The following is a 26,358-nucleotide window of genomic DNA, read 5'->3' on the forward strand; positions in this document are numbered from 1 at the left end:
ACTCCTTACTGGGTGAGCAACGCAGCCAAGCAACACAGTTGGAGCCTCCCTCCTCCCTGGCCGGCAGGGAGGGAGGGAGAGGAGCTGCTTCCTTTGAAACCCGGGAAATTTAAGGGACATCATCAATAAGGGACAGCAACGGGACACGGCGCTGGGATAAGGGACTTTCCCGCCAAATAAGGGACGGTTGACAGCTGTGCTCTCACGGGAGCCAGTGATGGTCACCAACCTGGATAGCTTGAAAAGAGGGTTGGACAAATTCATGGAGGATAAGGCTGTCAAAAGCCTACTAGCTGTGATGGCTATGCTCTGCCTCCGCCAGTAATGCTTCTGAATGCTAGCTGCTGGAAACCACAAGAGGGGACAGTGCTTTTCTGCTTATGTCCTGCTTTGAGGGTTTCCCACAGGCATATGGTTGGCCACTGTGAGATCACGACACTGGACTAGATAGGCCAATGGTTGTTTATCTTCGCAGCAACCCTGCGAGGTAGCTTGGGAATGAGAGATAGTGGCTGGTCCATGGTCCTTGGTTGAGTGGAGATTTCAACTCGGGGCTTCCCACGCCTCAGACATTCTGACCACTACCACCACCCCACCCTGGCTTCCCAAACGATAGCCAAGCCTGTAAGACAATATGAAACTTGGCTTCAGTTTTGAAATAAGCTACAAGCTTTTATGATGCGTCAAAGTCTGTGGGGAATAGAAGTATCCAAGTGCGTCCAGGATTGTGTTCCCAGTCTAGGCCCGAAATAGCGTGTGAACTAGGTCATATTCATATTGGATATTGCTCATTTCCAATGTTTGTACTTGTCTGGTACTAGTGCCCACTTTTAAAAACTTTAATTCTGCAAAACCTATATAGACTGCATCAAGGGAAGTAAGCCTAAAAGGCTTGGCTTGGTTCAGTCTCCCTTCCCCTCCTAATTTTGCAAGATATGTTTAGTACGGGACAATATTAAATGTAGGGGTGTGTCAGAAGAGAATTTATATGCAGGAAGAACATCAAGGAAGAGGCTATTTACTAAGGCACCACGGGCCACAAAGGGATGAAGGAGCTTGATCAAATTTGCTTGGGGGAAAACTCCATCGCAAGCACATGGACTCTATCAGCCTTTTCCAACCTGGTGCTCTCCAGATGTTTTGGACTCTAATTCCCACCCCCACCCCCCTTTCTGGACTTCCTTCCCCAACCATTAGCCATCCTGACTAGGGTTGATGGGCGTTGGAATCCAAGACATCTGAAGAGTCCCAGGTTGAGGGTAGGCTGGACTCTATGTCTTGGCATTCAGTAGAGTGAGAAATTCTCTGTTGACAAAGGCTTGGCCTCCTGTTTGCTGGACACCTGACACTTCACTTCTGCCTAATGTTTTCCCTCTGCATGTTGTGAAAACTTGCTGAGTGCTGCCGATGGGAACTTGCCCCAGGTATACCTTAGAAAATGCGCAAGGCGATTTGGTGGCTCATCTGAGTAGACTTTCTTTATGTACTTAAGGCATGGCTGTTTGTTTTTTAATCCCTTTAAACATTTGTAATGTAGATAGTAATATAGGAAGTGGCAAAATTAAAATGAGGGTCTCATTTGTTCTCCTGGTAACAGTTTTTGTTATCCTCAGAGAGCCTTGAAATAGTCAGCTAGGTTTGTAAGGTGGGAGTGCAGTGTATTTTAGGTTGCAAACCTATACACACCTGCATGTCAGTAAGGCTGAGTGTACCCACCATCCATTTAAAGGACATGATTCCCCCCAAAGACTTGGATCCTCATTTAACAAATTTACTGGCAGGGTCAGAAACACATTTGGTTAAGCAGCAGCAGCAGCAGCATCAATGGTTGAACAGCTCTCCAAAAAAGAGAGAAAAGCCTACAGGGACATGGGACATTGCAGAGTCAGGCCATTGGATCATCTAGCTCAATATTGTCTCCTAAATATTCTCTAAGAACTTGTCCACACTTCTGCTTTTCCTGCTGCTTTCCCCCGGGAAAACCCGCTCGTAACTGAATTCATTTGCTGAATTGGAGCAAATGTCAATTGGGTTTTCTGCAGATTGACGTTTGCTCCGATTCAGCGGTAACAAGCAGATTTCCCCGGGGAAAGCAATGGAGCAAACAGAAAACCACTCAGACCCGTGCCTGGAAGCATGGGACAAGTGGAAAACCTCTCGGACCCGTGCTTTCTAGGTATTAGGCGAGCGGAAGTGTGGAAGAGCCCCCACTCTTGAAGGGTGAAGGGGTCAGGGATCCTCTTGCACAAGATACCATTTTCTTAATTTGTAGGTTCTCCTTCCAGCATTCTTACTCCACTGAACTTCCCTGAACTTCCAAAGAATCAAGGAAAGTGTGACTGTGATGTAATTTTGCATAACTATTCAGAAGCACCTCCCACCAATTGGCTCTTGCAACTGGCTTTTATGAAATGGTTTGTGGAGGTGGCATTCAGAGCAGAAGGCAAGCATTGTTTTGTTGTGCGTGTGTGTGGTGTTTTCCATTTTTTCATAGTCTCCTTATTTAAGAAGCACACTTTGTTCCTCTGCGCAAGTTACAGTGTGTTACTACTGCTGATTTAGATAAAAAGGCACCTGGTTTTTTCTTCTTAATAAAAACACTTATTGGAAAGTTATTTTACGTTGTCTAAAATGTTGTGTTAATAACTGTGTGACGGAGCTTACAGACAGTCCCACTCCTATTAAGAATGCTTGAAAGGAGTGTAGAAAATCTATTGACTGCGTGAGCACTTTGTAATTTGTATGTGCCATTACAGGAGATTGAAATGGCATGTAACTGGCGGTAATGGCTGGCAATTCATTTGTTTTTCTTTAGGAATTCTGCTGCGATTTTATTTGTTCTGTATTAGAAAAATCAGAGACGTGTTTTGCTGAATTCAAATGAATATCTATTTTTTAAAGATATAAATACCTTAGGGGCTTTGGGCAGCCTCAGCATTGATATGATATGCGGGCCTCAACAATTGCTTGAGAAATAGGTCCAATTTATTTTTGTGTGCCTTACTTAAACACCATCCAGACTGTAGCTTGAGAAGAGAATGCAGGCTGCAGTCTTTGAGCAGTGTTATCTAAACATAGGAAGAATAACTAGAGTCATACCTCGAGTTGAATGTGCTTCAGGTTGAGTGCGTTCGAGTTGCGCTCCGCGGCAACCCGGAAGTAACGTAGCGCGTTACTTCCGGGTTTCGCCGTTCGCGCATGCGCAGATGCTCAAAATGATGTCATGCGCGGAACTGGCGAAACGCGACAAGTGCAGATGCACCGTCGCATCTTGCATTCCGTTTGGGGTGCGAACGGGGCTCCGGAACGGATCCCATTTGCATCCCAAGGTACCACTGTACTTTGGAAGCAAGTACTGTACAGTCGTACCTTGGAAGTTGAACGGAATCCATTCCAGAAGTCCGTTCGACTTCCAAAACGTTCGGAAACCAAAGCTCAACTTCTGATTGGCTGCAGAAAACTCCTGCAGCCAATCAGAAGCCCCATCACACGTTCGGCTTCCAAAAATAGTTCGCAAACTGGAACAGTCACTTCCAGGTTTGCGGTGTTCGGGAGGCAAAATATTTGAAAACTAAACTGTTCGAAAACCAAGGTATGACTGTAGTTTGTAGACTGCAGATCAGTTGCCTTCAGCACAATAGTACCAAACTCTGTTGTCTTAACAGGTTGCCAGTGTAGATTTCCCAGTTTACTGTTTATAGAAGCAGAAGTTGGTCGAAACTTCACATTTTAGAAATTCTAAACGATGGTGACTTGACTATTCGAAATTCAAAATATCGCTAAAGAAAGAATAACTGCAACTCTTTCGTGCTGACTGGCAAAAACTGGATATTGGTTCACAAATGGTGGGAAATCAGGTTGTGAATTTATAAATATACCCTACATTCTATAGTGTCCAGTACCAAATTATTGTACCATTCAGTTTGTGATATACTGGTCCCCCACTATTCCCACCCACCCAAGCTTTTAAGGCATTGCAGAATGAAAGATCTCTTTCTTGCTCAACTGATGGAACTCAAGTGCGGAAGAGATTGCTGGAAGGAAAGCGTGTTTTGCTCCCCCCCCCCCACCTCTTTGAGAATCGGTAGGACAGCGCTGGCTTTTAAGAGGAGCATTCATCACTGTACAAGTTCCCTTTTGTACATGGCAAAGCTTCTCTGCCCTTGGCAACCTTGGGCCACGGTTTTGCTGATACAACCAGACATAAATGGTCACAGTGGGCTTGATTTGTTGAATTACCGCCCTACGGAAATGCTCCCCCCCCCCCCCAGTGCTGGTGTTTCCATGAGTTGCAGCACATGCTAGTGAAGGAAGCCAAAATCCACTCTGGTAATTCTTATTTTTTATTTTTTAAAAATTGTTTTCGCATCCTTTCCTTTAGTGAAAAGCAGATGCATTATTTAAGCCAGCATTTCTTCCCCAAAGTGCATTTCTGAGAGATTATTGCATGCCTCAGGTGCGCTGAAAAGCTCAAGGCATCATTTCTTTAAGCATTCAAGAGCCACAATTTCCTACATGCCGCATTGCCCAGAAAGTCTTAATTCGATACAAAATGGATATTGTTATTATTATTTTAAAAGGAGCGGCTGAACAGCCCCGTTGTTGCATTTCTTGTGAAATTGTTATTGGAAAAGCCTTCGCGAAATTGGGAAAACTCTTCTTCAGGGGGAAAGTCTTTCCATAATTGAGATGAAGGAAGACTGCAATAATGCAGAGTGGTGTAATCCTCTGCTGACTTTTGGCCTATTAGTGGCTCTCAGTTGTACTCCCCGCCCTCGCCTTTTCGGATTTGGTGTGCCAGTAAGGTTGGCTTTTATGGCAGCTGTGGTGCAGTCAATACGATTAGGGGGCACAAACTGCTCTTCCCCTTAAAATCTCGGAATGGTGAATAAGCTCTGCCGGTGGATTCATGTTCTCATAGCAACCCTCTAATGTGCTCCCATCACCAGATGCATGGCCAAAATTTTCACAGCTGAATGCCTGAAGTCAATGGGGGACCAAAGTGGTTAGCGTCTCTGAATAATCCATCTGGCTGCTCTGTTTTGATGATTAAATGTGTGTTTCGGCTCTGCAGACACCCATGAAAATTTTGGATGCCCGGTTTCCAAAATGTCAGTCAGAAGGCACAGTATGGCTTCACTTAGCTGAATGGCTTGTGAGACAATATCTACAACATGCAGATAATCAGAAGTTCATGCCTCCTTGTAGGGCATTATGACATGGAGCGCTGGAGATGGCGGGTGGAGCATGCATTGAATTAAGAAGTAGGAATATCAGCTAGTTTGGGGGGGGGTTTAATGTCTTAGGAGCCAATATAAAACACAGTTCTGTAAGTAGGGTTGAGCTTTATATCAGCATAGAGTTTGCTTAGGATGGAGCAGGTAGAATGGGAGCCCTCCAGCTGGTCTACAACTTCCATCAGTTCTAGCCAGCAAAGCCAGTGGCCATAGATGATAGGAGTCATAGCCCAAAACACCTGGAGCATACAGAATGGAGGAAGGCTGATACAACATTTGTTTGTGGCCTTTAAAATATAGTTAAATGTGTATAGGGAAGTTATACCATTGACCCTAATGTGCGCACACACTCTTTAAATTTGATTGAAAGAGATGCATACTTAGTATCGCCTGAGGTTAAAATACTGTGTGTTTGTGAGAGACAGAGACAGAGAATGGAGTTAAGCATTCGATCAAAAATATTTTGGAAGCAGGTAAAGTTTGGCAGAGGAAATTGACTTATCAGCTATTACTACTGGATGTAGTAGGAAAAACCAGATTCTGGAGTAGGTGAAAATCTGGCACAAATTAATTCCTGTGTGCTGTTGTCCACACCAACATGACATGCCTTTATTGCTTCAACCCAATTGTATAGGTTTCAGAGGAGCACTGAATGAGTTTGGGACTGTTGGACTTTAGGTTTGCTTTCAGTTCTTCAGCTGCTGTGTTGGGTGTGCCAGACTGGGTCATGGACCAACCTAAATTAAATTGCACCTGGAATCCAATCATTTTCTTTTGTCCCCCCCCCCTTTTTTGAGGACACACACAAAGGTAAGGTGGGGGAGGTAATGCAGAAAAATGGTAGTGTTGAGAGAAGTAGAAGGATATAATTGTTCTACAGTGGGCTGGTTCTCATATGACATGGTAAGCTAAACTATGACTAACTGTGACCCCCTCGTAGTTAGGGAGGAGAGCTTAGCCACAAGCCTGGGTTCAAATAACATGCTAAGCCCAAACCTTGATTTAGCTCAGCATGGCTCAGGATTAAAAGGGACCAGTAGTTTGTCTTTCTGTGTCATACAACCCAGGCCGTAGGGTCTGATGGAGGATGCTCTCGTATGGCCTGCTTTTCTGCAGATGGGGCCTTGCTGCTGTTGATTTCTTTCTGAAAGCTGGCTTCCCCTGCCCAACCCCCAACCCAACCCCCCAAATGTTTTTTACATCATTTGATATTAGTGGCCACTTTGAGCAATGATTGTAATGAGGTAGCGAGATAAAAATATTTTAAATGGCTAAAAAAATAGACAGTAAATTCCATGATTGTAGGAGGCTGGGGTTAAAGGTGGACCCCACTCTCAAAAAAAAAAGCTTTGGGCAACTGGCATTATGTGCTTGATAAAACTGTGATGTTTTGAAGCTCACATATTTTCAAGTGCACTTCCCCTACATTGTTGAAACATACTGCTGGGAGCCACAATGAGCTGTAAAGCTTCCTGATGTTGTTCTGCAGCATACACAATACAGGTTTGTAACTTATACCCATATATATATATATATATATATATATATATATATATATATATATACACACACACACACACACACACACACACACACATACACATATATATGGTATGTGAAGCAGCTTTTAGGGCCTTGGGATTCAGCTAAACTTTTTAAAGATTTGAGAGACCAGGGCGGGGGGTGGGGATGAGGAGGGGGGTGATATATCATTGTAGCAAAATATTTTTTTCCCCTGTCTTAAATTCACCATCTGGGCATTTCACATTTGTAATATTATTTCTCTGAGCATATGCAAACTGGCGAGAGAAACGTAGCTAAGGTGCCAAGCTTGTTGAGGTTGCCAGCTCTAAATTTCAAGTAGCAAAGGCATAATGTGGAGCTGTAATACCAAAAGGATTTGGCAGAGCCAGAGGAAACGATATGTGACTTTGTGCTTAAACATCATATTCCATGGGGCTGATCACTTTTGTCTGTTTCGGCATCTTTTGGGGGGCAGGGGTGTGTGGCACGGAGGATCCCATCAAAATTATTTTGCTATTGCCATCTGAAGTGGAACCCATTGTTAGGATGCACATCCTAAAAGATACTGCCTGATGCTAAATATGTTTTACTTGGGGGTAAATTCCATTAATGTCAGTGGAACGTATTTCTAGCAGTGTGCTTAGCATCATAGCCTTAACCTGTCTTTCTGCAATTTGGTGCTTTTGTTTGATTCTCAGTGAATAAAACCAAACTATTGTTGCCCTTCTGTCTCCTGAACTTCTCCCACGACTTGCATAATATTCCTACAAGCTAAAGCAGATATGTACCATGGTTCCCAATTCATGCTGGAAACAGTATATGAATCTGAAGCCCTGTTGTACTTAAGGCATGGCCAATTCCTGTCCAATCTGAGAATGAGATACTGTAGTGGTTAACAGGTTAGGCTATGACTGGCTAGACACAGATTCAAATCTCCCACTCACCCACGAAGTTGTTGGGTGGATTTGGGCCAGTCACTATCTCTTATCCTAAAGTTCCTTTCAGGATTGTTGTGAGGTCATACCATCTTGAGTTGGGTGGGTCATAAGTTCAATTAGTAATAATAATCTTCTGGGACAACTGAGGGTGATTCATTGTATAAGAGTAAACTTGAGGCAGATCTGAACTTAGCATCATGGTCCTAAACATTCTGTACCAGGGCTGTGTGTTCATGCCCATGTGTTAAAAAGAAATTACAGTTCTGATCCCAAGCGATAGAAATTCTGACCCAATTCTTGGTCATATAATTTGTATAACATTATGCCAACTGACCATAAATTTACATTTTCTTGCATATTTCTTTTTTCATGCATGATTTTGCGACTTAGGATTATTCAGCTACCTCCTGCCAGTCTTAGGTTAATCAGCCCAGTTTGCACGCTTGGGTCACCCTGCTGGGTACACTCTGCTCGTCTTAAAGAATGCTCTGCAGGGCTAAAAGTGGGAGGGACTTTGCACAGAGCGCATTGCGCACAGAAACCCGTGGCTGTTTGTGGGCTGCTAATGCAATTCCAATGCCTGTTTGTGGAGGAGGACTGAATCAAGTAGCCTCTCCTTCCTCTTGTTCCCAACAGATGCTCAACTCTGACACAGAGCTGGTACTTTCAAATTGATCCTGGTTACCTACCGTATTTTTGGCTCTGTAAGACACACTTTTCCCCTCCTAAAAAGTAAGGGGAAATGTGTGTGTATCTTATGAAGCGAATGCAGGCGGGAGGCTCTGCTAAGCCCTCCCTTTAAAGAGCTGCGTGGAGCGTGTGTGCGGCTCTTCGGGGCTTTTCCCATAAGCCAGGACAGCCAGAGGGATCGTTGCACTGCGATCCCACTGGCTGTCCTGGCTTCTGGGATTCAGAATATTTTTTTTCTTGTTTTCCGCTTCCAAAAACTAGGTGTGTTTTATGGTCTGGTGCGTCCTTGTAGCGCGAAAATACGGTATAAGGCCTTCTCTTAAGGTCCCAATAGAATCACAGGATTGTAGGGACCATGAAGAGTCATCTAGTCCAACCCCCTGCAGTGCAGGAACAAATACAGTAACTTAGTCCTTAATTCAATAACCTGTCTGTGTTCAGCTCCATATGGATTGTGTGTGTGTACTGTGCACAAAATTTGAACCTCAGCAATTTAATCTTCCCCTCTTGTATCTGAGAGGATATACCTTTCAGGTAACTTGCTGTAAAAAAATAAATTAATTAAAAAGTCACTTACTATTCTGTGACTTGTGCTTTGATCAGGAGACATGCTAAAAAAAAAATCACATAAAAATATTGGAACTTGACCATAATAGGTATATTTATTTATCACTATAATCCACCACTTTTCTAAGGAGCTTAAGGTGGTGTACAAGGTATACCCCAGACAAATACATGGTTGTAACAACCCTGTGAGGTGAGTTAGGCCAAGACATAGGGACTGACCCAAGAGGGTTTCATGAATGATTGGGATTTTACCTTATCCTACAGTCTTAACCATCATACCACATTGAATTTCAAGTTTCAGTTGACTTTGGTGGAGTTGCAAGCTCCCCAAAATTGTTTGGCCATTTCTGGGACCAAGCAAAGGCGTAGTACCAAGGAATTTGTAGCTCAGCTGTAAAAGAAATACGTGAATGTGGAAGGCCCAGGTTCAATCCCTGACATTTCTGCTTGGCAAATCATCTCAGGTAGCAGAGCTTCATCAGGCCTTCTGTCAGCCTGATACCTTGGGGACTATGACACCTATGATACCACTTTAAGAGGCCCGGTTTCCCCCAAAGAACGGTTGGAGTTGTAATTTGTTAAGAGACCCCCTATCTCCCTCACAGAGCCACAATACCCAGAGTTCCCTTCAAAGAGGGATTGATTTTTAAACCACTCTGAGAATGGTGGCTGTGTCTTTCCTAACAACACTCTGCACCCTGAACAAACTACCACTTCCAGGATTCTTAAGGATGCTTTTAATGTAGAGTGCAGATGTGGCCAATGCTAAGCTATACAGACCTGTTTGCCTGTAACTTCTCTTTAAGTAACTACCGTATTTTTTGCTCTATAAGACTTACTTTTTCCCTCCTAAAAAGTAAGGGGAAATGTGTGTGCGTCTTATGGAGTGAATGCAGGCTGCGTAGCTATCACAGAAGCCAGAACAGCAAGAGGGATTGCTCCTTTCACTGCACAGCGATCCCTCTTGCTGTTCTGGCTTCTGAGATTCAGATTTTTTTTTGTTTTGTTTTCCTCCTCCAAAAACTATGTGCGTCTTGTGGTCTGGTGCGTCTTATAGAGCGAAAAATACAGTACCTGCTTCGGATGAGTAAAAAAATGGATGCAGGCAACTAAGTAAGTTCAAACACGTGGACCAGTAAATGTTTCTGTGGCTATTTGTGAGTTTGGAGCTGTGACCGAGGAAACAACCAGCACCAGTTTTCGTTCATTAATCACTGAAGGACAAGTAAAGCAAATGAATGAATGACTGTAGCAAGGCTTGCAGTGTTGTGCTTGAGGAGTTTGAAACATTGTGTTGCAAAAGTGATCCGGGAGCTCTTAATCCACTCCATATGCACTACTTGTTGCCTTGGAGACAAATGTAATCAAAAGGGCTCTTCCTTCCCACCCCTTTCCTCACTTTTTATCATAAGATTCTGTTGAATTACGGCTTTCGAAGCGTGGTGGAGTATCATGCGAAATGTTGGGAAGATGGAAATTCAATCACTGAGGGATTGGTCTAAACTCCATTGATTTGGAAAAGTGAAGGGTTGTTTTTATCCTTCCTGAAGAACCACACAAGGTGTTCTTCACACCTTTTCCATATCAAATAAAATATTGTCAGTGTCTGCTTTAAAAAAAACCTTTAGCATTTCACAACTCACATGTAATCATTCTGCTAGTGGGATAAGGATACTTCAACCTGGAACTTAGCTCACTGACAGCTCTCAACTGAAAAAGGCTGTAACATCGAGCAAACTTTCTCTTTATTGGAAGTTCTGGTATGTGATCAGCCTTTTTTGGCTGCTTCACATTTTCATAGAATCATAGAATTGTAGAGTTGGAAGGGACCCTGAGGGTCATCTAGTCCAACTCTCTGCAATGCAGCTCATAGTTTGCCAACTTATCCACAAGAATACCATGGGAGACTTTGTCAAAAGTCTTACTGAAATCAAGATGCACTGCATCCGTGCATTCCCTTGATCCACCAAGCTTGTAACTCTATCGAAAAGAAATGAGTTTCATCTGGCGCGGCTTATTTTAGAGCAGAGCTTTCCAAACTGTGTGTCGCGACGTGTGTCAGCTGCAGTGTGTAAGTGTGTCACATGAACATTGCCCGTGCTCCTCCCAGGGCAGGAAAGGGGTCGGTTTAAACTTCAGTTTGCTAGTAAAACTAAATTACTGTGTCATGAAATGATGCTCAGTTGAACGTGATTAGGATTTATCTCCATGTAAGTACAGAAACCCAAAAAGGCTGTGAATTAATTTCTCATCTTGTTAGCTTCCTTTTTAAACAAGGGCCTTTTCTACTATTGTAAGGTGCTCCTCACGGAGCTTATTTCTTTTGGAGTCTTAAATCCCTTTATCATTTAAACCTTATTGTTCACTTAAATAAAATCTCTCATTCATATATACACACACACACACACACACACATATATATATATATATATATATATATATATATATATATATATGGCTATACAGTCATACCTCGGGTTAGGAATGCTGAGGTGCGTTTTCGGGTTGCGGACCGCACCGAACTGGGAAGTACCAGAATGGGTTACTTCTGGGTTTCGGCGCCACGCACATGCACAGAAGTGCCGAATCGCGTCACACGCGTGCGCAGACGCAGCGCTGCGGGTTGCGAGCGTGCCTCCTGCGCAGATCACGTTTGCAACCCGAGGTATGACTGTAAGTTGTTTTGCTTTCCCTTCTTCATGTAAGCCTCCTACCTATGTGAATGTATATATGTATGTGTTATTTTAAATTCCTTTAAAATACTTTTTAAATCTGTGCTTTTATTAGTGGTTCTGAGAGGCTTTAATACTGTCTCCTCTCCTGAATATTCCCATCCATATTGGTCATTAGAACAACTTGTAACTAAGGGTGTGAACCCAGGTTCACTTCTTTCCTCCTTCTCAGTCCATTTTCCTTTTGTGCCGTGTCTTTTTATTGTAAGCCAGGGGACACAGACTGACTTGACTTTATTGTGTTGTATTGCATTGCACTGCATTGTGGTTATTTGTAAGCTGCTTTGGGAGCCTTTTATCAATCCTCCTGACATAGCAAAACCTACCACAGTTGCCTGCTATATTTCTGTGTTAATTCATGCCAAATATTTAATAGACAAGCTGCTGAAGCTGTACAAGAAACCAGGCTACTGTAGCATTCTAGGCGTTCCTCCTCACCAAATCACATCTACCCTGGATGCATCTTGGAATTTTCACCAGCTATATTGCTTGTATGATATCACAAAAAAGAATGGCTATAGTAGCTCTTACTTGTGAACTTTAAGAAGAACGGCTAAGATTTGCTCATTGCTAGTTCACATGGCCATTGAGTCCGCAGCCCATCATTTCAGGTTATTCTAGTTTCACTCTAGTTTTCTTGTAGTAAAGTGGTGCTCTTTAAGTACTGTTTCGAACATAGGTTTAATAGCAATGCCCTGAGCCATTACCTGTAGTGGAATGCTTGGATGGTTGCCTTGCCAAAGTAAGATAGAGTCATCTGTATGAATTGTAATTGAATTTGGGGATGGAAGGGAAACATTCCCTATGTAAACCTTCCTGACTGACCTGATCTGGGAGTCCCTGAAAAGTTGTAATTCCTTCTAATAACGGTGGCACATTCCCAGTAGTGTAATAAATGGGGATATGATGTGTTGTCCATCCTGGTATTTTTTTGAACATGCCCCTCAGAGAAGATTAGGGCAACGAGCACAGAGCCCGTTGTGCAAGCAGAAGTCCTTACGCTAACAGGAGGCAGACTTCGTGGGATACAACCCACTGTGCTTGGTTCCTGAATCAGTGTTGTTTCTGCCACTCAAGAGTGCATTTTTTTCTGTTAGTGCAAGAACTTCCACTTGCACAACAGAATTCCCCCTCCTTGCCTTCTTCCACATATAGTTCTGCTCTCAAGTTCTGTTTGCACTGACAAGGACAAGTTGGTTGAATTCCACCCATTATTACCAGTTGCAAGGGAATAGAAGTGGAATCGTCTGAACTTGAAAATAACTAGTAAATTTTGTTTAAGCCTTACCTGTTGCAGGCAAGCTAAACTGATTACGATTCTCTCAGGCTAAAACTGAAATTCTAGATCTCCCAAACAGAAACCTAGGCTTCATATATTCAGATTTATTTTAATTATTACACTTGGTGTGAACCAGACAGTAAGTGGAGTTGAGGGATTAAGTTTTTTGTGGTAAGGTGGAACTCATGCTTTCTGGTATTAGGCTTTCTGGTATTAGTTTTTAAAATAAGTTGCTTAGGGAGCTTAAGCCCACCTTCCTCCAAGTTTCTTTTACAACACCCAGAAGAGAATAACAGTTTTAGTTTCTTGTCTGCAAAGCTTATTTATCTTCCAACTTGGCCGTGAAGAATAACTATGATATTTCAATATGTGGTATGTGTGCTGCATTGACAGAGAGGGAGAGAGAATTTCCAGAAAACTGCTGAACAGAGCACAGTAGTAGCTATTTTCACAGTTTACATACAATATCAGACTGCCCCAATTCCTTCTTAAACATCAAAACTGAAATACAGCTGCACCTAAACTAGCATTTGTAGCAGAAAAATGAGATCTGTTGTTCTTCATAAGCAGGAAAGAATATTCTCGGTTTTCTGAAAAACTTAGAGATATACTTACATCATTTAAAATGATATTTTTTTATCCTCCTTTGCAGAGTATTGGGAAAGGGTCTTTATGGTGTATAGACCCAGAATATAGACAAAATCTTATCCAGGCTTTGAAAAAGACCCCCTATCACCCATATTCGCATGTGTTCAGCACCCCTCCAGCGTCTCCTCAGGCATATCAAAGGTAAGAAAACTTGAATATCATTTTAACATGGGCAGTTGCTTTTGTCTTGTCTCAAATACTGGATCAGGCAAGGTCTAGAAATTGGGGAGGGCTGCTAACAACATTATGCAGTCTAGCTTTTACTAGAATTCCACTGCTTGATGGGCTAGCAAAGGCGATTACTGCGCTTATCACAAATTAGTTGTACTTTAACTGTTGAAAGATCCAAAGTATGCACTCTTGGTATGCACTCTTGGTATTTAGCTCTAATTGTGCATATTTGGGATCTTTTAAGGCACAACTAATTGTGATAAGCGATCCCAGGTATGTAATCTCGCTTAACAGCACAGGATGCACCTTTGCTGTTTAAACCAAAACCCACCTAATTCACTGTTTTTTTGCAAGAAACACAGCAACCTGTTAGCTCTCAGTGGGCCGCTGGAAACTTATTGGTGGCCCAGTGGAGAGAAATTAGACCACAGTCTGTCTTCTGCCCACTCCCTGCCATAAAGGACTACAGCAGCTGCAGAAAGCATGGTAGTTCCCTAAACTTATTGGTACTTAAATCGTCGGTTAGAGCCGCAGTATGTCTTACCGGTTTTGGAGGAACCGACCTGTTCATTTGCAGTTTGTCATTGTAAGTTTCCAGCGCTCCTTTGGATGTTTCTGAAAAACATTCTAGCTGCTTGTGCTCAGGGCCATAGCTGGAGTTTTAAAAGGGAAAGGAAACCAGCTGGGTTTTCCTCTTTGCTTGCATGAATAAATGTGTACCTCTTTGGAAGCAGGTCGCTGGTGCTTTTTGTCCTCCTAGCTCCCTACTTGGTAGATCGCTTTGTCAACACAGCTATATAAACTTTTGCTTCTAGGTAACAGGAAGCTTCCCTTGCTGTTGTGGTTACCTGTTCTGTGAGGCGAGTGTGTCTGTGCATGGTTATGCCTAGTTGCCATAGCTCACTCCTGTTCATCTTGTAAAAAAGGTGAATCTAGGACTGGTGACTTTGAAATGTCATTGGAGGGGGGAAATGGAAGCACTTGAACAGTGATTGTTTGTTTCTTGTTTGTCCTACTCAGGGGAAAGTATGAGATAATTACGGGGTATCAAACCGCCTGCTTTTCATAACAACCATTCGGGAAATGAATTATTTGTTTCTAGAAACGGAGGATCAAATCACATCTGCACATAGGACAACAATAGGCAAATTTAAAAATAATAATAATTTAGAAACCTGTGTAACCTGTTGCACAAATTAGATCTAAGCTACACCCTACCTGGCTGCAGATATATATGTCTGTTGCCCGTGTTAAAAGCCAATAAGGAATTTTAAATATGTATTTAGATGGGGATTTTGGGGGTGGTGCAATACTCTTCTGCCCCCCCCCCCCAAGTTATATCACTTCTTCCCTGCTTTTAAGAAGCCAGCAACATGCAAAGTAATTTCGTTCTGGTAACGTTAATGAGGTTCTCGTGCATCTGTGTTGATCCGCGCGTTCCGTCACATGACCCAGACAATCAATCTTCAGGCAGAGATTGGGAGGAACAGCTGGGCTTTTGCAGGAGACGGCTGTATGTCTGCCCTTGCTAGGCGATTAGCGTGATGGTAACCATAGCGACTAGAACGTCTCCATAGCAACGCATAGCTGAGACAGGTGCAGTTGCATCACAAGGCTGTTGCCTGGCAAAAGGACAGGCCATTAGTACTAAGATATACGCTGTTGCCTTGGTAACGGATAACCCTACATAGCAACTACAGTGGACTTGCAGCATTTTTACCCTCCTGATTAAAGAAAATAATAATAATAAGAGACATTCTACCAGGTTGTTGTTGTTGTTGTTGTTTTAATCTATGATCAGCAGCACCGGGAGCTCTCACTGCCAGGGTATCTGTTGCTAAAAGGTGTACTGAATGTGAGATTGAGCACTGATGACAGAAGGAGGTGAAGAGCTGCGCCTAAGGAATTGATACTAGCTGTAGCAAGTTGAATATTGGAGGTTAAGGCAGCCATCTCATGTTTGCCACCATTGAACTTAATGAGGTTTATGTCTTGGTAGACATTATTAGTTGGGACGTGGGTGGCGCTATGGGTTAAGCCACAGAGCCTAGGACTTGCCGATCAGCTGGTCGGCGGTTCAAATCCCCGCGATGGGGTAAGCTCCCGTTGCTCGGTCCCTGCTCCTGCCAACCTAGCAGTTCGAAAGCACGTCAAAGTGCAAGTAGATAAATAGGTGCTGCTCCAGCGGGAAGGTAAACGGCGTTTCCGTGTGCTGCTCTGGTTCGCCAGAAGTGGCTTAGTCATGCTGGCCACATGATCCGGAAGCTGTATGCCGGCTCCCTCGGCCAGTAAAGCGAGATGAGCGCCGCAACCGCAGAGTCAGTCACGACTGGACCTAATAATGGTCAGGGTCCCTTTACCTTTACCTAGACATTATTAGTAGCAGCAGCAATAGTGAGATCAAGCATTTTTGCCCTGCTCTTTAGTAAAAGGTTTCCAGAGTTCTATAGGCAGGTCTGTGCTCAGGCTTACATTCTAAAATACATGACATACAAGGGGAAAGGGATGGAGAGGGAGGAGGAAAAAAGCAAGTTAGGGCACTAGTTCTTGACGACCACCTGGGAAGAAAACAGTTTAGGGCAGAGATTTTCAACCTTTTTGAATCCATGGCTCCCTGGACCAACTACATTATTTCTGCGGCAACCCTGTGAGGCTCAGGAGCCCAGTTATACCCCCCCTTGCCCTTTTCCAAACACCTTCCCTTGTGGAGTGTTCCCTCAGCCTCCTCTCCTCTCCCCTTTCTTGGGGAGTCCTCTGGCCTGTTGGAACTGCCGCTTCTGGTCTCTGAGCTGCCCCCTCTACCCCCAAAGAGAGCTGCCTCCTTACACAGGGGCCTGGGAAGCACCCCCTGGCCGGCCCCAGAGGCACCATTCGCCTGGGGAGCTTGTAGCCAGGGCTGCTGCAACAAACAGCTGTGCAAGCCTTTGGGAGGCAGAGATGTGAGAGGGCATCAGAGGAGGGAGAGAAGGAAAGAAGGCCGGAGGCCAGTGTTGCCCATAGCACATCCTAACCATCATTCAAGGCAGCCAGGGTCCCACAGCACACTGGTTGAAAACCTCTGGTTTAGCGAGCCTGAGGGTGGAATGGCTGCAGTTAGGTGATACAGTGGTACCTCGGGTTAAGGACTTAATTCGTTCCGGAGGTCCGTTCTTAACCTGAAACTGTTCTTAACCTGAAGCACCACTTTAGCTAATGGGGCCTCCTGCTGTCGCTGCGCCACCAGAGCACGATTTCTGTTCTCATCCTGAAGCAAAGTTCTGTAACCTGAAGCATATGTAACCCAAGGTACCACTGTAGTTGGAGGGGGGACCCAAAGGCAACTGGTATCTGCAGAGGCAATGGAACAGTGCTGGTTCCCATCTCTACTCTGTCCTGCAGCCTGATGGAGATGTACAGTGGTACCTTGGGTTACAGACGCTCCAGGTTACAGACGCTTCAGGTTACAGGCTCCCCTAACCCAGAAATATTACCTCGGGTTAAGAACTTTGCTTCAGGATGAGAACAGAAATTGTGCTCTGGCGGCGTGGTGGCAGCGGGAGGCCCCATTAGCTAAAGCGGCGCTTCAGGTTAAGAACAGTTTCAGGTTAAGAACGGACCTCCGGAACGAATTAAGTACTTAACCCGAGGTACCACTGTATATGGGTTTGTTTACACTGGCATATATAAAATTGTGTTGTTAATACCTGCTTTATCCTCCCAAACGTGCCCCCCCCCAGTAAATTCCACAATAGTCTCTTTGATGTTTGTGTTTTTTCCCTGTATCCCTCCCTGAATTAGTCACCAATCTGCTCTGGCCCAAAGTAACTAAATGTTTTGTAGCCTGACCTTATAGAGCCACAACAGTACAAGCCAAGACTTACGCTACAGCAGAACAACAGCAATATCTTATCTCTGCCATGCATAGCTGGACCCTAAGTGGCACTCACAGTTTGGGAGGGCAGGAGAGAACTGTCAGGGACAAAGGCATTTAAGAGGGTGCATGGATGGGTCCGAATTTTATCCACACCAACTCGGCACATGAAGCTGCTGCAGGGCTTGGCTATGGTGTCATTTACTGGCATAGTAGTTGTCTGTTTAGAACAGGCACCTCCAAACTGTGGCCCTCCAGATGTTTTGGCCTACAACTCCCATAATCCCTAGCTAACAGGACCAGTGGTCAGGGATGATGGGAATTGTAGTCCAAAACATCTGGAGGGCCGAAGGTTGGGGGTGCCTGGTTTAGAACTACCGTATTTTTTGCACCATAACACTCACTTTTTTCCTCCTAGAAAGTAAGGGGAAATATCTGTGCGTGTTATGGAGCGAATGCCTGCGGGTGGCAGGGGGGATCTGCTGCAGTCGTGAGCAGAGGATCCATGGTTCCCTTTCCTTCCCTCCTCTGTGGTTACAAAGCATGGATCCACATGGATCCTCAGGATTTTTGCATTGGGCTACTCCAAACTCACTGTCAGATCACATGTCTGTGGCCACAGCATGAACCACAAAAATCATATATCCACTATTTCATTTAGAATATTTTTTTTCTTGTTTTCCTCCTCTAAAAACTACGTGCGTGTTATAGTCTGGTGCGTGTTATAGAGCGAAAAATACGGTAGTTGACTACGGTGATTAAGAACCCTGTGAGATGGGAAGATCCCAGCTCCCTTATGGGAAGGACTCCTGGTGATCCTGGTTATAACAAAATCTTGTCCCTGTGACTTTATTGATGTGCTTTTGTTATTTGTAAATCACCGTGGAATAATTTGTAATCAATTAACATTCCCCCCACCTCCTCAAGTTGCTGTCAAGGCTTTTTTTAAGCCAGAACTAAGTTCCGGCACCTCTTAGGTGGGCGCCATTGCCATTCTCAGAGAACATGGGAGGTGTTCATGAAGAGTTCTGGCCCCTCTTTTTCTAGAAAAATAGCACTGGTTGCCAATGTTATATAGATAACTGGACCACATTATTTCAAAGGTGCCCTTCTATGGAGGCCTTTGCAGAGCTTGTGTTAAGATCGGGGTGGGAATTTTGTTAGAATAAAGTTATAAACTGAAACAAAAAAGTAGCCAGTCCCTGGCCCCTTACAGGCCTGCTTTCATGGATAGAAGGTGCTTTTGGAGCCCTCCATTAATGGAAGAGATGGTGGTTTTCACTTATTTCCCCCTTTTCCACCAGTGTTAGAAACTGGGATAGAAAAGCTAGGAGCCAAATGCCTCCTGGGACCTGGGTTGTGGGCGCCAAAACAGAGTGTCTAGTTGCCATTGGGGGGTGGGGTTCGGCAACACTTTCTATTTATTACTTTGATATTACACAATTCACATAAGTGACACAGTATCACAGTTTTAAGAGAAATTGTTAATCCATGTTTAATTTGGAGTTTACAGTAAAAAATATTCGTACTGTACCTCAGTTTTCAAAACACTCTACCCTTTATTGTTAAACTCCTTAACGTATTGTCTATCCTTAACATATACTTCAAGGCTTCAAAGCACATACATTTCAGTAATCCTTGAGTGTCAGCCAGGCACAAAAAAAATTGCACCCAGACTTTTTTAGGTGCTCTCAAATGGAGAATCTTTAGGTGCAAAAAGCACCTGGCGCCCTGCTAATTTCTAACCCTGCTTTCCACACCCTTGCTGTTCTGGATTTTTTTTTTTCATGATGGGTGGGGGAGAACGCCTTTGGAGAGGTTACCCTGAGCTCCTCAGAGGAAGGGCAGAATAAAAATGCAATAAAAGTATGTACAGCACCCCCACCCCACCCCTGCGACCACAATCCCTCATGCTTGGGTCGGGTCTAAAACATTTATTGCCAGGTAGAAGCTTAAAGCAGAATGTGTGTCATAAACATCAACCACTGCTAGAACCTTCACTTCGGCTGCCAAATCCAGGCCAAAGGGAAGAAGGAGTCTGAATAATGTTTCCAAATGTGCCTCTGGCAATTTGGGACCAGGTTACCTAAAGATCACCTGCCCCTGTATAGACCTGTAAGACCACTTAGATTATCTGGGGGAAATTCTGTTCATGGCATTGCACCCCACTGAATGCCATACAGCAGTGACCCCCCCAAACCAGGCATTTTCTGTTATTGTCCATGTGTTATTCTGTTATTGTCCCTTCCCTCTGCCATATGTGAAGCAACAACCATCAGTTGCATCAGACATCTTGTAAAGACTTCTTTTTTAGCCCAGACTTTCCGTCACCCGTAAGGTCAGACTCTATTTTATGCATTTGAATCCCCTGAATGCCTATTTTATTTGTTTTTAATATGCTTTTATGCTGTTGTTTAATTGGTCTTGGGTTCTATTTTTGTTTTAATAGTTTTGTTTTGAAATGCACACCACATAAGAAAATTTACAAACACCAAGCAGTTTACAAATGCTTTTAACTAAACTAAGTCAGTCATTGGGAGAAGCACCTCTGGGTGCCGTTGCTGCCTGGCCCCTTAATTTTCCGCGTGAAATCAGATTGAAGAGGAGGTTTCTGAAGGACAATTCATTTTTAGGCTTTATAGGAACTGCCGTCTGCTATACCTGTCTTGGCAACTTCTCAGCTTTTTTATTTGAATGCTGTGAACTGTCCTTGGGGTGTACTTGAAGGCTGCTCAGAAACATCACCAGGTGCCAAATTCTGCCTGCAGTGAATACACTAATTATTTATGTATGTGTTTATTTCAGGTGCTTATATTCCACTTTTTGTCAAGCAGTGACCAAAGCAGTCTCCAATTTATTAAGCCAGAACACCGTAATTTGAAAATTTATAAAATGCCACTAAAACCACCAACAATTTAATTTATAATAAAAATAACTATTGCAGAACAACCCCCTCCCCCTCAACTCAGAGCAATCCAAATCTTACTTCAGACTAGCACTGAAGGAATTTCAGTGGCTGATGCCCAGACACAACTTGAGGAAGTGCATTTGACCTTCTCAAAGCCCTAACAAGCTTAGATTGGGCAGATTTTTGAGCTTATCTGCTCCCATGTGAACCTCCTGGTGATCTTCTGGTGATGCTTTGTTGGTTGTTCCATGTGCCACCTCCTCCGTGGATTTGGCTGATAGCGTCCTTGCGCGAAGTTTTCAAGAAAAAAGATGGGATATGAGTCTAAATAACTAGTTGCCGGAGAACAATAGCAGCTAGTTGCCCGTTGTGGGAAATGGAATGCCAGACTCAACAAGGCAGATGTGGGGAACGTTTGACCCTCCAGATGTTGCCAGACTACAATTCCCATTGGCCATGCTTGTGAAGCCGATACAGGTTGTAGTACAGCAACATCTGGAAGGTCAGAGGTTCCTCACACCCGCAGTAGGCCTCTTATCCACCAGGAATCTTAGATAATTTCAACCAACAGCTGGAGTGACCTTGAGTGGAGTTAACGGTAGAAACGAGCGCTCATGCTTTGCACATGTAAGTTTCTAGGTTCAGTCCGTGACATCCACAGTTAAAAAGGATCTTAGGAACATGAGAAGCTTGTCAGTGCCTTGTACTGAATCTGACCATTGGGCTGGCTTTCCTACCCTTACCTGGAGATGCCACAGAGTTAACGCAGGACCCTTTCCGTGCAAAACATCTGCTCTACCGTTAAGCTGTAGGTTCTGCTATAACATGGAAGAGTCTTTGCCAATCAGGCTTGCTGTTGCTAAATTCACCAGTGGCTTGACTTTGTGTTAAGCCAGCTACTTATTTGAATCATGCCATTCAATAATAATAATAATATTTTATTATTATTATTATTTATTTGTACCCCACCCATCTGGCTGGGTTTCCCCAGCCACTCTGGGCGGCCTCCAACAAAGATTAAAAATACATTAAAATGTCACACATTAAAAAATTCCAAGGAGTTTGAAACCGTTGGAACTGGGTTTCCTTCGGGCTTGGGTTTCATTAGTATTTCCTCCCTCCCTCTGTAACTGATCCAACCTCCTCAGAGGGGTCTGGAAGGGTCTGAGTTAGAATTGATTAACGGATCTGATACTCTCTCATCAACAAGCTATAGGAGTGGCTTTCTCAGCACTGAAAGTAACTTTCCCACTTTAGGTGGTTAAATTAACAAAGCAAGGAAGATAGCATTATACCCAGGGGCTGTGGGTATCAGCCCCGCCCCGCTCTGATTAGATCTTGTACTTTTCTTTTAGAATTGGGGGTGGTGAACCTAGACCTATGTCTTGCTGTTTGTTTGTTTTATGGTCCCTCTGAATATTCAGTTCCCCCTTGTTTTCTCTCTCTGTATGTGCCAGAGGTGGGGAACCAGGTACCAAACGCTGGCCTTCAGTACTCTCCTCAGGCCACACACCCCTCCCCAACCACACCTCAAACTAACCATGCTTCACACCTTTCTTGCATGTCTTTGCCTGGCTAGAATGTGCCCTTAAACTTTGGATAATGATTTTTGCTGACCGGCTGGAGCATGGAAATGGGTGTGTGCAGAAACTTGGCTTCTGGACAAAATGTACATTCATAGCTCTGCCTGCTCTGGCCTCTGATCCCACACACCACTCACAAGTTGCTCAGAAAGGAGTGTGTCTGAAAACAGGCTCCCTGCTCCTACTGTACTCATTTAAGTAGCTGCACCATGTATCCTAGAAAATAGACCAGGCATAGGCAAACTTGGCCCTCCAGATGTTTTGGGACTACAATTCCCATCCCTGACCACTGGTCCTGTTAGCTAGGGATGATGAGAGTTGTAGTCCCAAAACATCTGGAGGGCCGAGTTTGCCTATGCCTGAAATAGACTCTAGTTCACACAAGTTTATGCCAGTGAAAATGCTTTTAAGATGCTACAGGCAGTCTTACTATAAGAAGGCACAATTCGTTTCTTTTGAAACATTCCTATCCTGAATTTTCCTTAACTGGGCATAAAAAGAATAAATTACGAAAGGTGTTAAAAATAAAATTGCCATACTTTCCCTTCCCTCATTTGGAAAACTCGAGCAGTCCTTGGCATTTTAAGCAATTTCTAGTTAAGATTCTGGGATATTGGATTACCTCCTGATTGGTAAAGCACTTCATTTCTCGTTTACTGAAATTGCTAATGCTAGTGCCGTTGCACAAAGGGGCTTCTGGGAAGCTGTTAAAAGACGCAATTTGATGTTGAAATAATTTCACCAAATGCTGGCTGTCAGTTCTTCAATAATGGACGTGCTTATCTATATAACTTTGTGTGTATATAGGAGAAACATTCAGCTTGTCCAAATTGTCTTGTGCTGGAAACTTGTATAACTAGTTTTCAGAAACAATTAGTGTCTCCAAAGGAGGAGCAGGCTCCCATTTGCCAGTCAGCGTTTTGTAAGAAGTTGCAAAGTGAAATTGTGGTTTTAGGTGTGCAGATGCTATCTTCAAAGGAAAGTTGCGTGGCAGCATTCCATCGCCTCCCGCAAAGCTCCGAAAGACCGACACCTGAAATTAATAACTGACTGAAATTAATAAACTACACGCAGAATAACTTTTAATTCCCCCAATATTAAGATGCCTCTAGGGGGCTGGATTAACTGAAGGAATTACAAGGTTTATACAGCTCTGCTGGCAGGATCCCGTGGAGGCAAATTGACCCACTGTTTGTGTCTTTCAAACCTCGCAGAGAAACAAATATTGAGGTTTGTCGCCAACTGTTCCAGAGCTCATTCTGCTGAATACTTAGCTGCCATCCATTGTTTTCTATTATAGTTTTCTGCGACATTTTGGAGCAGCGACAGCATCAGAACACAGGACTCTGCCACATGCTGGATGCTATTGAACACTATAGCTCTGCTCATGCGACAGACATCTCTGTATCCTCTCCCTCTTTGTCCCTTCCAGTGCCTCACATACCCTTAAAATCGGTTCCATAGGGCTGCAGGATCCTTCAGAGCAGATTTGAGGGCATGTGGGAAAAGAGTATATGAAAGTCCCATTGTTCATGTGGATTTTCAATCATGCAGCATTGGATGCAAACCACTGAATTTTCCCAGTCTGGTGCCGTCCAGATGTTTTGGACTACACCTTCCATCAGCCCCATCCAGAACTCTGGTCATCACTAACCTTTGGAAGGTACCAATTTGGGAAACTATGGTCTAAACAAGAGGCATACAGCCTAAGGAGCACATTCCCTAGTGAGCAGCCTTCTGTGTGCCTGCATATGGGTGGTGGGAACAAGTGAGTCGCGAGCAATGGGTGCAATTTTTGTACATTAAGCTATATTCCAGCCACCCAAATTCAGAGGTTTCTACACATAACAAACAGCACATCACCCAAAATTTGGAGACATGCTAAAGGTAGACCTCACCTGGAGTACTGTGTCCAGTTCTGGGCACCACAGATCAAGAAGGACACTGACAAACTGGAACGTGTCCAGAGGAGGGCAGCCAAAATGGTCAAAGGCCTGGAAACGATGCCTTATGAGGAACGGTTAAGGGAGCTGGGCATGTTTAGCCTGGAGAAGAGGAGGTTAAGGGGTGATATGATAGCCATGTTCAAATATATAAAAGGATGTCATATAGAGGAGGGAGAAAGGTTGTTTTCTGCTGCTCCAGAGAAGCGGACACGGAGCAATGGATCCAAACTACAAGAAAGAAGATTCCACCTAAACATTAGGAAGAACTTCCTGACAGTAAGAGCTGTTCGACAGTGGAATTTGCTGCCAAGGAGTGTGGTGGAGTCTCCTACTTTGGAGGTCTTTAAGCAGAGGCTTGACAACCATATGTCAGGAGTGCTCTGATGGTGTTTCCTGCTTGGCAGGGGGTTGGACTCGATGGCCCTTGTGGTCTCTTCCAACTCTATGATTCTGTGATTCTGTAACCAAAGCAAAGTCACACAGCAGCAGCAGTAGCAAGGAATAGCTCTTGGAAAGAAAAAACCCAAAGATAGGGGGGGAAAATACATAACTGCAGACCTCTTGGGGAAAGAGAATGCCATCCATTGTGTGAGAACTGGAAGATGGGGGGCGTTTTTAAGTGTTGCTACCTCTCCTGAGCCTTATAAGGGGTCAGACATATTAGTTAGAATTTGAACCAATAGAACAAAAATCCACCCACATTGTCCTTCTGAACTTACACTGTAAATAAAGCAAAGTTATATGATTGCATTTTCCTTAGCAGCTGATGCCATTGCTGAAGTCAACACTGTTTAAAGTTAACTTCTGGGAAATACACCTATTTGCAGTGTTTGTAATGTATCCCCACAGAATGTATATCCTTCCTATAAAAAGTGTTTGCAGAGCTAAAGCAAAGCTATTGACTCACTGGCTGACTTCTCTTTGTAACTTTCTGATGTCCCAACGTTCATTTTCTTTCCTCAGAACAAATTCTTTCGGTTGTAAAAAAAAAGAAAGAAAAGAAAACATGCTTGCACTTAACAAGGAAATGGGAAAATCTTTCAAAGTAGCTTTCCTTTCAGAAAAAGAAACAGCATTTTGCATCATCCCACATAATTCAAAATATATGCTATCAAAGTAAGTGCCAATACATAATAGTTTGGGTGAAATGCACTGTATTCATCTTTTCTCATATCCGTATCATAGCTCTTAAATCTCAAAGGTTGGCTTGACGGAGACAGTAATAATAGTTGTAAAAGGCTTTCTGTGCTGAGTTTGGCAGTGTTTTCCTTTAGCCCCTTCCCACCCCACAAATCAACCAAAATGATCTTGGGGTTAGAGGACGTTCTCTTCAATTTGGCTGTTTTCGTGTGTGTAGGCAAAAGGCAGCCAGGGTGGCAGACTTGACATAGACACTTAGAAAATTAGGCATGTTGCAGTTATTTGTTTGTTTGTTTGTTTGTTTGTTTGTTTGTTTGATTGATTGATTTCTGGTTAGAGGAATGTTTCTCTCTCCCCCCCCCCCCCCAATGTTTCAACTCTGAATCATCCATTTGAAACTGGTTGGCAATAGATTAAGGGCAGAAAATGTATAGCCAGCTTACAGAATTCCTTGCCTCAAGATGTTGTGACAGCCGCTAGTCTTCGATAGGCTTAGGTGGAAATGTATGGAAGGCAAACCTACTAATGGGAATCTCCCAAGTCCTACTTTAGGAGACAGGATGCTGGACTGATCTAACTGAGCTGCTTTTCCTCTTCTTCTTTCAGCTTAGTTTGGAATAAAAAGCCTTTGTTTCATTTTGATGCTTTCCCCCACTCCAACTTCTGAATTTGGTGAATTGATCAGCCTCTAAGATAAAGTATTTTTAAAAACTTCTGAGTTGATCCTTAAGCTGCTAGCTGCATTCTTGTGCTGAGTCTCAAAACCAGCTCACTCAAGATTATATCCTGTATCAGGCATAGGCAAACCCAGCCCTCCGGATGTTTTGAGACTACAATTCCCATCATCCCTGACCACTGGTCCTGTTAGCTAGGAATGATGGGAGTTGTAGTCCCAAAACAGCTGGAGGGCCGAGTTTGCCTATGCCTGTCCTATACGGATACAGGTTTTGTGTTGAAAAGCCATGTGTGGAGACACAACTTTTAGTGCTGAAGACCACAATATATATGTGGTGTGTGTACATACTTCTTGCACACTGCGGGCTAGGAACATTTTTCAGCCTACAGGACACATTCCTTCATGCACAATCTTCCAGGTGCCATGTGGTATAATAGCCTGCGTTTGAAGCATGCAGAAGTCAGAGGTT

At 43.6% G+C, this 26,358-nt stretch overlaps 2 protein-coding genes across 6 annotated transcripts in view; one reads left to right on the forward strand and one right to left on the reverse strand.

The window, feature by feature from the left end:
• The window catches only part of LOC310707013 (lysosomal enzyme trafficking factor-like), a 31,284-nt gene extending 15,481 nt beyond the window's left edge, over nt 1-15,803 (reverse strand). Inside the window, exons 1-2 of one of the 3 annotated variants that reach the window (XM_083503570.1) lie at nt 14,331-14,571; nt 8,967-9,000 (exon numbers count right to left, since the gene is read on the reverse strand). The gene's annotated coding sequence lies outside the window, so the exon portion shown is untranslated. Of the gene's footprint in view, nt 1-8,966; nt 9,001-10,005; nt 10,531-14,330 lie in introns of those variants that run through there. The other 2 variants (XR_014526266.1, XM_083503571.1) reach the window with 2 other exon arrangements.
• The window catches only part of FOXN3 (forkhead box N3), a gene marked incomplete at its 5' end in the record, with an annotated part of 140,900 nt that overhangs the window by 24,665 nt on the left and 89,877 nt on the right, over nt 1-26,358 (forward strand). For all 3 annotated transcript variants that reach the window (XM_083502584.1, XM_083502585.1, XM_083502586.1), the window contains one exon: nt 13,620-13,756. In XM_083502584.1, coding sequence (XP_083358710.1) covers nt 13,620-13,756 — 137 coding nt within the window. The remainder of the gene's footprint in view (nt 1-13,619; nt 13,757-26,358) is intronic.

Source organism: Podarcis liolepis (genome assembly GCF_965112155.1).
Source record: "Podarcis liolepis genome assembly, chromosome: 1".
NCBI lineage: Eukaryota > Metazoa > Chordata > Lepidosauria > Squamata > Lacertidae > Podarcis > Podarcis liolepis.